The sequence below is a fragment of the Aulonocara sp. 'chitande type north' Nkhata Bay genome, linkage group LG7 (genome assembly GCF_057382095.1).
Source record: "Aulonocara sp. 'chitande type north' Nkhata Bay isolate Kocher_YH1m ecotype deep benthic linkage group LG7, A_spYH_male_GT1.1, whole genome shotgun sequence".
Lineage (NCBI taxonomy): Eukaryota > Metazoa > Chordata > Actinopteri > Cichliformes > Cichlidae > Aulonocara > Aulonocara sp. 'chitande type north' Nkhata Bay.
This window is the reverse complement of record NC_141350.1, coordinates 48,129,480-48,144,498: the sequence shown is the minus strand read 5'-3', so window position 1 is coordinate 48,144,498 and position 15,019 is coordinate 48,129,480. Positions and strand designations below refer to the sequence as shown.

Here is a 15,019-nt window from a genome sequence, read left to right as displayed (position 1 = left end):
ACACATTATTGCACATAATTAATCTGATGTATCCTTATAAAATAATGACATTAATATGTACTTGTTTGTTATCTTTTGTCCCTCCATATAACATTAATGTGAATAATAAGAAGGTACTTTATTGATCCCAAATGTTGGGAAATTACTGTGTTATAGCACCCGAAACACAAGAAACAACTTAGCTCAATTAAACAAATAATGTATTCATTTCTTCTTTTTCTTCAAGCTGCTTTACAGGTTCATACAGCAGATGATCTGCCTCCATTTAACCCTGTCCCTAGCATGTGACTCTGTCCCACCAACGCTCTGGATGCCCTGGATCTAGGGCTGTGCGATATGACCGAAATCTCATATCCCGGTATAAGAATTCTATCGTCCGATAACGATATAAATCACAGAAATTTAACATTTTCTGTAAATTCTGTGAATCTCGGGCGGCTCGTCTTGCAGGAAGTGTTTCCAGCTGCGCGTCATGTAGCTGGAGTCGAGTGTTTTAACCGATGCATGAAACTATACATTTTTAGACACAAGTTGTAACAGCCGCCGTTTTCTTTGTGAGTATTTATTACACGGCGTGCTGCGGGGAAAAGCCTGTTCTAACATTCGAGTCTAAGGTTTATTTTTTAGCACCTGGTGGCTCTTTTTTAATTCTCATCCGTAAATAATCTGCTCTTTCACGTGATTCAGTTTATTTTGAAAAGTCTCAACAGGATCTTGAGCTTTATTGTGAAAGGTTTATGTGGAACAAACAAGCGGACACGCGATGCTGTTACCGTCGTTGTTGTAGTGTGGTTATATTAAATAAGAGAAAGAGAGAACTTTAAGAAATTAATATAGCCACTACAGTGACCATCAAAACGATGAAAAAATATTGCCGTAAACAGTTTATTTTGCGACAGCACGAAACAAACTATAGCGTAAAATGAAACGATAGACGTTTCTATATCGTCATCCAATATATATCATTATATCGAACAGCCCTAACTGGATCTATAACGCTCCTCTGAGGACTTTTCCTCCTGCCTGGCAGCTCTGTCTTCAACATCATTTGAGATGCTTTGGACATGTGCAGAGGTGAGATAGTGGATATACTGGACAGTTTTGTCAGTAACACATTCAACCTGAATTGTCCCCCCTAACACTCATTTCTAATCCCCTTCCTCCTGGTTACTCACAGTGAAAATCATAGCACCTTCAACTCTGCTCAGTCGCATTTATTTATTATGTATTTGGTATAATTATATTGTAGTATTATATGTTCTCTATATAATTTATTTGTTAGTTTATATAATTAAAAAGCATTCTGATTGAGGTCCACACTTGATATGGTGCATTTCATCTTATCACTTTCTTTTCCCTACAAGCTCAAGAACCCATATATTAGAGATTTAAAGCATTCACACGACAAAACCAGCATTTCTTCCCCGACAAACCACTGCTACATGGCACGACAGTACATGATATGTCTCACCTCCTCCAATATGCCAGCCATGATGGGATCAGAGTCTTTCCTTTGCTGTAGCTGTTTCTCCAGGGCCTTCACACTGACACCGGCCTGCTTTTTCATGAAAAGTATATCAAAAGTTACTTTTCACTGTCAGCAACAAACACAAAAAACAGTCTGAACTAAAAAAAATATATCAAAATGCCTGTCATCTGATATTACTTTTAATCTGTCTGTTTCACTTTGTTTTAGTTGAAGTCTGTTGCCAGTAGCAACCAGTGACTGCACAGTTAAACAGAAGTTTGTTTTGTGTTACTTTATTTAGGATTTGTGAATATATTTTTTGCTGCAATTAGTTAATTGCTTACGTATCCAGGGCTCTATATGACAACACCTCCTTTGGGAGTGACCAAATTTAACACCAATCATCATCATTTTGTGTCATTGGTGAATTGTGATTAAAAGGTTGTTTTTTTTAATCTATCGAAAAAGTCTACCACATCACTGAAAGAAACCTATTTGATATAAGAACAGTAAACTTTCTTCGCAGCAAAGAGATCAGACCTGTGGAGCCTGGGTACGGGTCTGGACAGCAGGAGAAGGTTTCTGGACAACTGCTGGAGAGACACTGGTTTGAACTGGATGCACTGGAGCTGATACACATTTGGAACAACAGACAACATGCATTTGCAATTAAGATTCCAAGAGGACCTTTGTAAGAAAAACTACAACATAAATTTAATTACATTAAATACAACACCTTTCTTACCTAAAATAGCTGGTGGTTTGCTGGCCAAAGAAGGAGGGGCAGTTAAACTACTGGAAGTTGTGGCAACCGTTTTGGACAGTGGGGAGTTAAAGGAGAAAGGAGGTTGTGTAGTCTCCACTGTTGAAAATCTTTGGAAAAAGCAGACCAATTTTTAAACATTTAGACAAAAATCGACATCTTAGGACTAATACTGTGAAAAACACGTGATAGTTCAGTACCTGTCATTTAGATTCAGTTTCACTGCAGACTGGGACGCAGGGGTGGCAAGACTCTGAGGAGTTAGAGCTGGTGCTGCTGATGGTTTAGCAAGACTCTGAGGAGTTAGAGATGGTGCAGCTGATGGTTTGACAGAAAGGTTGTTGAAAGAAAAAGCTGAAGGTGCAGAGGGAGTGTCAGAGGGAGGTTTCGAAGCAAAAGAGAAGCCGGATGACCCTGAGCCAAAAGGTGCAGAACCCCCCAGGGAGAAAGCTGAAGGGCCTGAAGTGGAGCAGGTAGTTGGGATGGAGAAAGTGAAGCCTGATGCTGCTGATGACACAGGAGCTTTTGGAACAATGCTGAACGGTGCAGCGGCAGAAGAAGTAGCAGGGGATGGAGAACTGGAAGCAGCTGCTGGAGTAAGACCAAGGCTTGGAAATGCTGCTGGGGCAGATGGGATTGAGGCAGCAATTTTGGGTGGTTGGGTTGCTAAAGAGCCTGTGAAAGAACATAAACAAACAAACAAAGATTACTTTTATTTGATCTCATCACATTTAAAGCAGTGTGAGTTTTGTCTACAAGCACAAGCTACTAGTTTAAAAAAAAAAAAAAAAAAAAAAAGTAGAAAGGTGAAAAAACATTTTTAAAATCACATTTCTGACAGTTTTTAAAGGTATCTGCAGAAATGACCCCTTTATGAGTGAACCTGACTGAACCAAAAAAGAAAAAGCTGTTCATAGAATAGAAGGCACTTGAGAATGTAGTAAAAGCTCACTGCATGGTAAAAACAGTTGGTCACATTTAACAAATGTCAGTGAACAACATGTGAAAAACAACCAAAAAAATTAGAGAAATAAACTCTTTACTAAATATTACTAGAACCAATAATGCACTACACGGCTGCTATATTAGGTACACCCTGCTAATCCAGGGTAGGACCTTTTTTGCCATTAAAATTACTTTGATTTTTTTTTTTTAGAAAAGGATGCCAGAAAAATTCCTCAGATTTTGGCCCATATTATTAAAATGACCAAAAAATAATAATAATAATCACACAGTTGCAGCAGATTTGTCAAATCATGATGCAAACCCTCCACATCCAGATGGTGCAATACTGGACTGAGTCACTCCTGGTGACTGTAGATTCCATTTGAGTACATGAACTCAAGAGATCGGATGAAATAAGGTGGAGATTATCTGAGTTTTGTCACATGGAACTTTGTTTGCTGGAAGCAGCCAGCAGATGATGGCTGTACTGTGGTAATAAAGAGATAAACTGGGTTGAGAATAGGGCTGTCCCAAACGATTGTTTTGATAGTCGACGAGTCACCCATTATTTTTGCGATTAGTCGACTAATCAGATCATCATCCATTGAACGTAAAACGTACAGCTTATTGCACCAGCAGCATCTGCTCTTATATAACTATCATTAGCTTACAGCTTTAAGTGTTTAAGGTATGTGGTAACTAAAAATAAAGACAAGATGATAGTTTATTAAATGTAAATGAAATTTGCAGATTGTTTCGGTGGAGTTTAATAAACTCAGCCGTCTGCTCCTTGCTATCTAAAATATAACAGGACACCGGAGTAAATTCTCGAGCATCTCACACTTCTGATAATCAGTTGTCTGCTTGACGTTTATTCAGCTGTGTAAAAACTATAACATTGATCTCAGCCAAACCGATTTACTCAGGAACAAATACTGAAAAAAGCCAAACACTAACATTTTTAAGTTATCTAAGTGACTTATATATCATGTTTAACCTGAGTAGCGAAAGACAGCGGTGGGTTTGAAAACAATCTGCCGGGAGTCCGGTGTTCTCACGGGCTCTAGTGAGCCTTGCCCCCGGCTAGCTATCGAGCTAGTGGGTAACAGACGTCTCTGAAAATGTCGGAGCGCTTTTGAAAATATGTGGTGTCTTGATAAACTGAGCAGATATTTCAAGTTTACACAGCTACATTAACATAAAATATGTTAAACGTTTATTTTGTGACCAGAAAGAATAATAAGAGTAACATTAAAACTAAGTAGCTGCCGCCATTGTTGGAAACTGAGCTGGGCTGCGCTATGAATTCTGGGACACAGTTTCTTCTCCTCCGGGGTTTAACGGCAGCTGGCATCCTTGTACATGCAGTGCTGCCATCTTCTGTTTCAGTCCGTTATTACACTCTTAAATCCTACTACTTATTCCTGCGTCTTTTGGGATCTTACAAAGCTTCAAACGACGCGTCGACTATTAAATTAGTCGTCGACGATTTTGATAGTCGACGTAATCGTGACTAGTCGACTAATCGTGGCAGCCCTAGTTGAGAACTACTCAAATTCCAACACTCCCATCTTAACATTGGAGCAAAACTTAAGACTAAGACAACATTTTTTCCAATCTTTTATTGTCCTATTTTGGCGAGTCTGTGTGAATTGTAGGCTCAGTATCTCAGCTGACAGGGCTTTGAAAGCGCCATGACCTTCTACTGCTGTAGTCTATCTGCGTCAAGGTTCAACATGTGCATTCAGAGATGCTCTTCTGCATATTTTTGGTTATAATAAGCAGTTATTGCTGCTTTCCTATCAGCTCGCAGTAGTTTAGCCATTCTCCTCCAACCTCTGGTATCAACAAGGCATTTTCACCCAGACAACTGGTGCTCATTTTGCCTTTTTTTGCATCATCTGGGAGACGGTTGTGTGTCAAAATCCCAGTAGAGCAGCAGTTTCTGAAAAACTCAGACCAGCCCGACACGCATCAACAACCATGCCCTGTTCAAAGTCACTGAAATCACTTTTTCTGCCTCATTCTGATGCTCAATATGTCTACATGCCTAAATGCACAGAGTTGCTGCCATGACTTGTGTTCGGTTGCTTTTTAAGTGGTTGTATGAACACAGTTTACAGCTATCAAACATTTAAAGACATAAAGAAGACATCAAAATTAACAAGAGGGATATATTCAGAAAATCTGCTTCCTTAAAGATTAAGTCAGTCATTTTGTTTAGTTTATTTAACATAAAAAAAGAATGTAGTACTCACAAATGTACTTTGATTAGTGTGTAATTATGTCTTCCAACAAACGGGTGCATTCTCATAAACTTCGAATTAATCCATCAAAATACATAGGAGTGGTTTGTGGAAGTCTCTGTGTTCCCTGACATTTTGAATACAGTGGCTGAGCTGTACATAGAGACAAATCTATGTGCATTTCAGCCACATACACAGCACGTTATAAGTTACTTTAATTTAAAAAAAAAAAAAAAAACAGCACAAATAGTCACTTCAAATCCCCAAAGGAGGAGCTGTAACAATTCAAACACTATGCAATCAATACATTATCAATACATTAGGACATTGAAGAAATATTTTAGGCAAACATGGTTCCAATTCACAGGTTTTCTTACCAGGTTTGGGAAGTCTTTCCCCTTCCAAGGCCAGATTAGAAGGAGCCACGACTAGCTGCTTAACCCCTGGATTGAGGTTGAGTAGAGCAAATGGACAAAGTAATCCCTCAGTGGAAAGCATTAGCATTGTGGGCGCTGGGGGCAAGGTCTTCTCATCAGCTTTATGGGAGTGGAAAGATTGGATATAAACAAAGTCAGACACTGAGCAGTTCTCCACACAATATATTTAAAAGTTTTAAGAACATTTGAGTACTAAGACAGTAGGTTCACGCTATAGTTGTCTGACTGAAGTTGGAGCTTTACGCCCTCTAGTGGTTAAAAAAAAAGTATCCAGTCTTCATTTCAAAAAGATACTCCAGTCAGTTACAGAGACAACTGTCCTAATATTTGTAATTCGGTAAAAGAGTAAGATGCCTTTCTCTTCTCGCCAAACCCTGAAACATTTTCTGCTCCTCACACCCACTTTCTTGCCCTTTCCAAAGCCTCGCAGTATGCTGTGGGCTGCAGAGAAAATGGCAAATCATGTCTAAACCACCATTCAAATAACGAAACTGACTATTCACAACACAAATTAAAGATGCATTAGTCAGAGTTGATACTAGTCATTTCAGAAATGCCAACAAAGTACACTGAACACACAGTCCTCTTTGTTTTCTCTATGACCACGTTTTATATCTAAAAATACTGTATTTATCAAGTATAACTGTTCATGAGTGCATGAAAAAGTGTTGCTTTTTCTGACCGCGTCATTAATATCCACCGACTTTGCACCTATTTGACCCATGAGCTACATGCATGATAATCAGTGTCAATGTACACACACAAATACACACCCACACTGACAAATAAAATGCCAAGAAATACACTTGAAGAAGCAGTGCGAATTAAAGTTTTAGACAAAAAGAAAGCATACACCCCCACCCCACCCCAAAAGACTGTATCTAATGCTTTTTTGTTATGAAACTAAAGTTTGAAAGCTTTAGAGACGCAAGCAGAGAGAGGGTGAGAGGGAGCGAACAGACGGGAGAGGCACACGGTAAACCTCATCAGCATTCTGCAACAGGATTGTCTGGGCTTTGTTGTTTGTTATGGTCCTCTAGCTTGTGTGAGCCATTTTAATGAGTGCATTTTTCCCTACAGATAACTCCCTCCTACTCTCCCTTTGCTTTTCCAACCTAATGTCTAACTTTAGATCAAGGTTTTGATCAGACTACAATCATGTCATAATGTTGCTCAAATTGCAGGGTTTTTTTTCCCGTAATGGGGAGGGAGGGAATCGTAGAGCGAACAGGAAGAGATGTGACTAGACAGCAACAGCAGCTCTACGTGAATGTCTGGCAGACTGGGCCAGTTAAGATAAAACAGTGTACTGAGACGATAGCTTATCACTATTCTTTACACATGCTGCAATACAGCACTGCGGTGAATGCTGTATGCACACAGAAACCTGACAGATTTAAGATTCACTGGCTCATTAGGGGACTTCTCACCAGAAAACATTTTAAAGTTGAAACAAAGGCAAGGGAATGCGCTACAAGAGATAACACGACTAAATTAAATTAAACTAAACTTAAAAATGACCAAATTAACTTTTGTCTGGTGGCAGAGGAGACGTGCACCGTCGCCTATCTTTAGAGCGTGGTAAGAGGGCTGAATGATGTTTTTCACACCCCTGGATTGAAAAAATACAGGCCATTTATTTTACACCGCAGCTGTCTGATTCTTTAACAAGAGACTGTCACTATGTGTCTTGGTGAAGAAGAAAAAAAAGAATTAGAAACTATGCACCCACCACAGTCAACCAAATATAATGCGCCTGTCTCTGCTAAAAGAAATTCACTCGAAACTAACACGAGCCTCTGTGTTTTGCTGACTTATGGTGCGATCGAGTCATTAATTCCTCTTCCATCTATTTCCACAGTTTTCTGCTGACACACAAGTTAGAAGACAGCTCACTACTGATCACCAGATTCACAGCGTAAACACAATAAATCCATGGTGAGCACTAACACTGCACTGCTTCGCCAGTGTTCAAAATGCTGCATTACTTTTCCCACACAATCCACACGTTTTTCCAACAGTGTCGATCCAAATTCTTAGAAGCTTTGACTACCATGATAGAAAATGTCAAAATCGTGATCCATGATTATTCACTAAACTTGAATGTTATCCTTAATGATATTTATAAATCTCACTGACTGTGTTGGGTCTCATTTCTAGCACCAGCACTGTGAAAGGTGTACATCTACGTGGCAAGGTGCCAGATGAGGTCAAGGTTTTGTTTTTTCAAAGTGACTTTAAGCAGAGACGGCAACATTGTAACGATTTTTTTATTTACTCATTTTTTTTAAAACCCTGCTTTAGGGCTGCTCAATTAATCGAATTTTAATCTCAATTACGATCTGGGCTTTCAACGATCATTAAAAATGACTGAGCCAATTATTAGCACCTCCCTCGTGCTTTACTCTCGCGCTGCTCCGTGTGACAAATCGAGCGCACCGCTCTGCGTTTCGAACACACGTCACAACAATTAAGAGGACCCAAGGGAAGCTCGGAAAGCTAAGCAGAAGTTATTTGGAGAGGAGAGTGACTGCCGTTGGTTGAAAAGGGAGGTAAAAAAAAAACAAAAAAAACTTCAGTGGTGTGGAAACATTATGGGTTCGCGTAGTCAGAAGTGGATCAAGTAGACATAGTGTGTAAACTTTGCTACAGTATCGTAGCTGCACCACAGAGCAACACTGCAAAGTTCACTGAACATAGATGTTTACATTTTCCATTTATTTTTTATATTGCAAACATTTGCACTGTTATCAGTATTTGCACACTATTTTATATTATTTTTTGACAATCTTTAAAGCCATTATTCAATACATTGTTATTGTTAAATAAATATCGTCAAATAATCGAGATCTCAATTTCAGTGAAAATAATCGTGATTATCATTTTTGCCATAATCGAGCAGCCCTACCCTGCTTTGTTTTTTGGGATTCCATTGAGTCAGGCATTACAGTTGTTATGTCTGTTAACATTTGCTCAATCAAATGACAGCAGTATTTCTGTCAACAACTGTAGCACAGACAGATCACCTTTATTGTACTGTACGCAGACTGGTCATGCTTATTTGACACAGTCAACAAGTCTGATATATTCTGAAATAACATGAATCATAACCCAAGTCCTTATGAAGGTTATGCCACAAAAAGAGAAACAAACAAACAAAAACAAGGCAAAACAACAACAACAGTAATAATCTTTATATATGAAATTAACTTCTGCTCAGACAAGTGAAGCAACTAAATACATAAAAAGTCATATTCACTTACTTATGTGGATTTCCTGCTGGCTGGTGTAATCTATAGCTAAGCCAAGGGGCAAAGTGTCTTCATTTGTTTCAGTCACTCGAAGCTCAGCCCTGCTCGAATCTTCTAGTTGCCAAACTTCCCACATCTAAAAGGGGTAAAAATAAGGCATGGTCATCACCATTTACAGAGAGTAAGTATTCAAACAAAATCCAAGGAAAATTAATAGATTTGGGCGGGTGGGGGTATTTACAGTTCCTAAAAGCATCAAGTCTAATTCACTAAAACGTTGAAGCACTCAGATAAAATTATTGGTTTACCTAATTGATAAAAATTCAGCAAAAGCACAAGCTTGCTCAACTGTCACCAAAAAAGTCAGGTAAGCATTGGATATTTGACCTGGTGGGAGCTTAGCTAATCTAAATTATTTAGAAGGTAAGTGTTGTGACTGACTAGAAGCTGCTGTAACACTTATGCAACCCTCCTCGATTTTTTGGAAGCATTTTACTTTAACCGAGTAAAACAAACGGATGTAAAGACAAAGTAGAAAAATGACAATACATTCAAGACCACTTTCATTTATCTCTACATTTAGACAAACCTAAAACGTTTTCACACATTTTAGCGTTTACCTTATCGTCTTGTCTGGCAATGACGCTGACCTCAATGGAAGCTGCTGATGCTGCAAACACAAGGTCCCTGGATGAAAGAAAAAAAATAAAAACAATGAGACAAAGCTTCAATTTACCATGACCTTAACATCAAACAAAGCACAAAACTTTCAGGGCATAAACAATGAGTTTTAGCTTATAAGTAATCAGGCTTTCAGGTCACTGTTGGAGCAAATCTATCAGTTGGGATCAGTCTTACCAGTCCTCTACGTGACTGAGGAAGTAGTGGTGCTGACGCTCCGTACAGCTTCCAAAAACAAATTCACCAAAGTTCAGAAACTTTGGCTCCACTTTCTCATCCTTCTTCTGTAAAATAAATAAATAAATAAATAAATCTAGAGTAGAGAAGTGGCATACTTCAGTAGCACTGTAATTTATGTCAAAAATGTAAGCTGCAGAAAAAGAACCACAATATGCATACAGTAATTTATGTGCATTAACCTGTCAGCTAGTGACATCAAACTGTGTCTCAGGGTTGGGGGGGGTTTTTGTGCTAAATCTGCTTTCTGTTAAACAAATTTAAGGGGGATGAGTGGGCCTCAAGAGTCTTGGTATACAGACTGTAAAGCTGTCTAACACACATACAAGTTTGAGTTTTATAAATAAAACTGATTGGACATTAACACTGTTAAAATGCCTTAAGCTACCCATGGGAAACAGGTGCAGCAATTTATTGGAACATCTGCAAACAGAAATGGAAATACAGCATATAACAAACTTTGTACAATTTTAACAAGCTTGAAGGTTTACAGTTTGGTATTACCACCTTTATTCTTCATCACAGCCTGAACTCTCTGATGTAGTCTTTCTTGTAATTTCTTTAACCTCCTAGGACCTGGCGTCCACAATATGGACATCACATTTTGGGTTGTCTAGACCAAAATACTACATTTTGCTCTACAAGGGCCTGATATCCACTTACGAGGACATTATACTGCCACTGTTCTATTGAATTTTTAAACAAATATGCTCATATGTGGATCTCATTTTTCTCAGAAACAAAAAGTAAAAAAAAAAAAATTAAAAAAAAAAAAAAAAAAAGAATCTGGTAATTCTTTGTTTTTATATTCATCAGGTGCCAATCATCCCAAATATCAAAGAGAAATTAAAAATGCATGCCATGGAAGAGTTCGGGTCTTAGGAGGTTAAGTAGTCGCTTAAAGGCCATTTAAAGCTCTTCTTTGGATGTTGGTTGCGTTTTGTTAAATTGTCTGTTAAGATGATTCCACACTGTTAATGGGCACTGAGGAGGTCAATCCATGACTGATACAGTGTTGCCTTTTTCAATTTACACAAACAAACATTCCTCTGAAAATGGTCAGATACAAGGACTGGACAGGAAAAAAAAAATTGTGGAAAAGCAGCCAATGTCCAAAGAAAAACCTTGAAATACCTTCAGAGAGCCTGCATAACGCTTTCTCTGTCATTAAAAAAAAAAAAAAAACTACAAGTATAGCTGACTGGGAGCAAAATATGAAGAAATGACTGGTGACTCAATACTTTTGCACAGTAGTGTAAATATGAAAAGAAAGCACAAAAGCCCAATTATGGTCAAAGCACTGGTCACTGCATGCACAGCTGTGATGTCATCAGAGCACCAGAACTACATGCACTGAAACCCAAGGGAAGCCTAAGAAGTAAATAAATAAATATATCACAGATTCATAGGAATAAGCAAGTTTTTTGTTTTAAATCTTTGTTTCTACCATCTGGAAATCTATGTTCCTTCACAGATGTGTCATAGAAATGTCTCCACTGACTGACCTGCTTGCACTGACATGCCTCCAGACTGGTTGTGCCAGGCATACAGGAATACTGTATGCAAAAATGCTGTGAAGTTTCTTTTGGTACTCATGGCTGCCAATGGCAACCATTGAAAACAATCGACACTGTTATTCTTTGCTTTTTTTCTGTGGTCATTTTCTCTGCACTGAAACATTTCTGTATTAATCCCTGTTTAATTATTAAAACCTGTATAAAGCTCTGGAGGCATAAAACACTAATGATGAACAATTAGATGTTCTGATGATCAGTTTGCTGGATCATTCCTGCTCTCTTTCACTTCATGTGGGGATGATGTGAATATTTATGAATAAAGATGACTGTGATCAAACGACTTGTAGATTTTCAGACTTAAAAGCAGCTCTAATGAATTCCTAACCATAATCTAAATGTATTTACTCCAAGCATAAATACACAAATATATTTGTAAACAATGTTTAAAAACTGCTGTGCATTTATATTTTAAGTATAAGTTGAATTGTTACAGTTTGAACCTGGATCATCTTTTTCACACACTTCACAGATCAATAACTAATCTGCTAGATACATGTGTTTAACTCTGTTACTTGCATTGTTATCACTGTCAAGTTACTGATAAATAAATAAATTTTAAAATTTACGTGATAAAACTTAGAAACGAAAGCAAGGAAAATTCAAGATGAAAATGTGGATAATAAATTTAACTCTCCATAACTGAGCTGCAGTGATGATTTTTTTCCCCCCGATACCCATGAATGGTCTTAACTGAGCTTCATACTATGATCAGCAGTTCGACCGTAGAACCAGTCTGTTAAACCTGATAAACCCAGATAAAAATCAATCATAAAACGATGCCAGGCATACTTACAGGGAGTGAGATCAACACTAGCTCAGGGGGGGTCTCAAGTGAGCCATCTCCAGCAGCATATGCTACTGCAAACACATAGGTTTTCAGCCACAGCACATCCACAGCTGTGAGAGACAAATAGGAAAGAGAGACAAGACATTGGAACATCAACAAAACAGCAAGACTCAGCTCCTCCTTTTCCTATACAACTTGAAATATTTTATGGAATCACTGCAATCTATTACTAATCTATCACCACCAAGATAAAAACCTTAGTGTACGGACCATTTTCATAGTTTAATTTTATATACATAGGTATGGCTACCTTACCTTTTACAGTTTCGCCAGGGGTGAAGAACTGTGGACATGGGATAACTTTCTTTTCCTCCAGTCCCTTTAGAACAGAGGAGAAAAATCTGTTCCTGTAGCTTCCAAAGACTGTTAAGCAATTTGCTTTTAATTCAAAATTCTTCTTATTATAACTTACTGGTGTATATTGTGTGACTGTACCATCCATTTTTCCAGCTGCAACTTGCTTTCCCTTTGGACTCCAGCAAACTGTGGTAAACAAAGCAAGTAAACAACTACTGAACCACATCAGCGATATGGACTGCAGATAAATTTACCAATTATGTCAAGAGTGTCACTCACTGCAGGTAATTCCACTTGAAGAAGGCAGCCTGGCCTGCACATTGACACTGTCAGTAACATCCAAAATCATTATAGTGCCATCAGAGAGGCAGACAGCCAACACAGACACCTGCGCAGGATTCCACTTCAGGTCCTGCACTAAGACGTCAGGTGCTACAGCTGGCTGGTGCGATGCAAATGGTAGCTTCTGTAGTTTTCCCTGGAAAAGCAAGGAATGCAAATTAAAACAAATATCAGACAACATGATTACATTTACCAGACAAGGTGAAATTTGGCAACCGGTGTTCGACTGTGTTAACACATTAGGTAGACAGACTGAAATAACTACCTTGTTCATGAACGTGCGGACATCATAGAATGTGAGCAACAAGCCAGCTTCCTCAGACATGCCACACATGGACAGTGTGAGCTCATCACAACTGAGAGCCACGTGGTGCAAAATTAGTTCCACGGTCACTTCAGTCAGTGCTGGTATTCCTTTGACTAAAATAGGGAGGAAGATGTTAGTGGACAGTGAAACAGCAAAAATTATTAATGACATGAAACATGTGGTGTATCTGTCATGACAACATTGTGTTTTTAACCTGTCATCATTGCACTATTTAAAACTGCATGTGTATTCATACCTATTTCGTTGGAGTTGCCATCACCTTTATCAGCAGCCAGAATATCTCGAGTTAAGTACACCTTGAGAGTTCTGTCAAGCCCCACAAAAGTTAAGCCATATTTATTTGAGATGGCAAGGAGGCTGGATCTGTCTTTTGGCAAATCTTCGGTGGGGTCAAACACTCTGACTTTCTTCATCTGACGAAACTGAAAATCCTAAAACGAAAGGCAAACACTTTCATTTCATGGTGACCTGTTATGAACTGTTAACAACTGTGGGTCCACTTCGGTAAATGCAAACGCAGCGTCTTCGAGACAGAATAATACACACTTTAAATAAACATTGTTGACAAGACAGCTGGTGAGCCTGAAGGGTGATCTCAAAGCCAAAATGTTTGTAATGCCTCTCAATTAGAACTATGCTAACACGTTACCATATCGTGTTAGCAATCGGTGCAAGGCTTGTTGTAATGTTACAGCAATATATAAAACTTAAACAAAAAAAAATGCAATGTGTGTTAGAACACGTTATTTTACAAATGCATAATTTAATAGGACGAATCCACCAAACACAGCGGCGTTTAACTTTACAAGCACAACATCACACCGGCTACGGTGCTAACCCTAAGTAGCGGGCTAAAATAAGGCATGAATAAAACTGCAGTAACTACTTTTAATTGAAACGCTTTTAAACCGCTGTGAAAGTCTTTAATGTTTTATCGTATCAAAATAGTCATTACAGTTCAGTAAATATCGTGAGGATAAGGATACCTAAACCAGAAAACATAACCCACGACAAGTGGCTTGTTTAGCTAGCCAGCTAGCTAAACTAGCCACTACATTAAGGGTGAACTGACACGGTAACTTACACATGCTAACCTGTGAAGTCAACTTTACCAGAGACATACCTTCATTTCCCTCTCAGGAGGGGAGTCCGCATCGTCACTCATTGTGAAATTTTGAGGGTTTTTCTTCCAAAAGACCTGCTGTGTTCGTTTATTTCTTGCTAGTATGTACCACAGAAAGTTTAGGTTAGCTACATCAGGACAACTAAACACACGCCGCGCGATTTCTCCGTTGAAAAAACAAAAACCAGCTAGGATGACGAGTAGATACCAGAGCAGCTTGAGAGAACACGAGCTCATACAGTCGAGTATGTTTAAGAGTTGCAATTAAAGGTTGAATTATCTAGATATAATTAAAGGTATATATTTTACCCTTTTAATAGTAAGTAAAAAAATGCATAAAAGTTGTGTTTTTGTGTGTGTGTGTATACAAAAACATAACTTTTATGCATTTTTTTTACTTACTATTAAAAAGGTCCCACTTTTTACAGTAATAGAATAAAATTTTTTCCACCAACAAAGTGATTTCCATGAGCCATT

At 38.4% G+C, this 15,019-nt stretch overlaps 1 protein-coding gene across 5 annotated transcripts in view; it reads right to left on the bottom strand.

Annotated features, from left to right (window-relative positions):
* nup214 (nucleoporin 214) overlaps positions 1 to 14,767 on the bottom strand; it is a 32,351-nt gene extending 17,584 nt beyond the window's left edge. For 2 of the 5 annotated variants that reach the window (XM_086300894.1, XM_086300895.1), the window contains exons 1-15: positions 14,543 to 14,767; positions 13,655 to 13,850; positions 13,357 to 13,511; positions 13,029 to 13,227; positions 12,865 to 12,935; positions 12,708 to 12,771; positions 12,399 to 12,502; positions 9,969 to 10,075; positions 9,731 to 9,797; positions 9,123 to 9,246; positions 5,800 to 5,958; positions 2,432 to 2,906; positions 2,214 to 2,341; positions 2,009 to 2,097; positions 1,472 to 1,558 (exon numbers count right to left, since the gene is read on the bottom strand). In XM_086300894.1, the coding sequence (XP_086157020.1) occupies positions 1,472 to 1,558; positions 2,009 to 2,097; positions 2,214 to 2,341; positions 2,432 to 2,906; positions 5,800 to 5,958; positions 9,123 to 9,246; positions 9,731 to 9,797; positions 9,969 to 10,075; positions 12,399 to 12,502; positions 12,708 to 12,771; positions 12,865 to 12,935; positions 13,029 to 13,227; positions 13,357 to 13,511; positions 13,655 to 13,850; positions 14,543 to 14,584 (2,067 nt within the window). In that variant the 5' untranslated portion in view covers positions 14,585 to 14,767. The remainder of the gene's footprint in view (positions 1 to 1,471; positions 1,559 to 2,008; positions 2,098 to 2,213; positions 2,342 to 2,431; positions 2,907 to 5,799; positions 5,959 to 9,122; positions 9,247 to 9,730; positions 9,798 to 9,968; positions 10,076 to 12,398; positions 12,503 to 12,707; positions 12,772 to 12,864; positions 12,936 to 13,028; positions 13,228 to 13,356; positions 13,512 to 13,654; positions 13,851 to 14,542) is intronic. The other 3 variants (XM_086300896.1, XM_086300897.1, XM_086300898.1) reach the window with 3 other exon arrangements.
* Between the last annotated feature and the right edge of the window lie 252 nt (positions 14,768 to 15,019).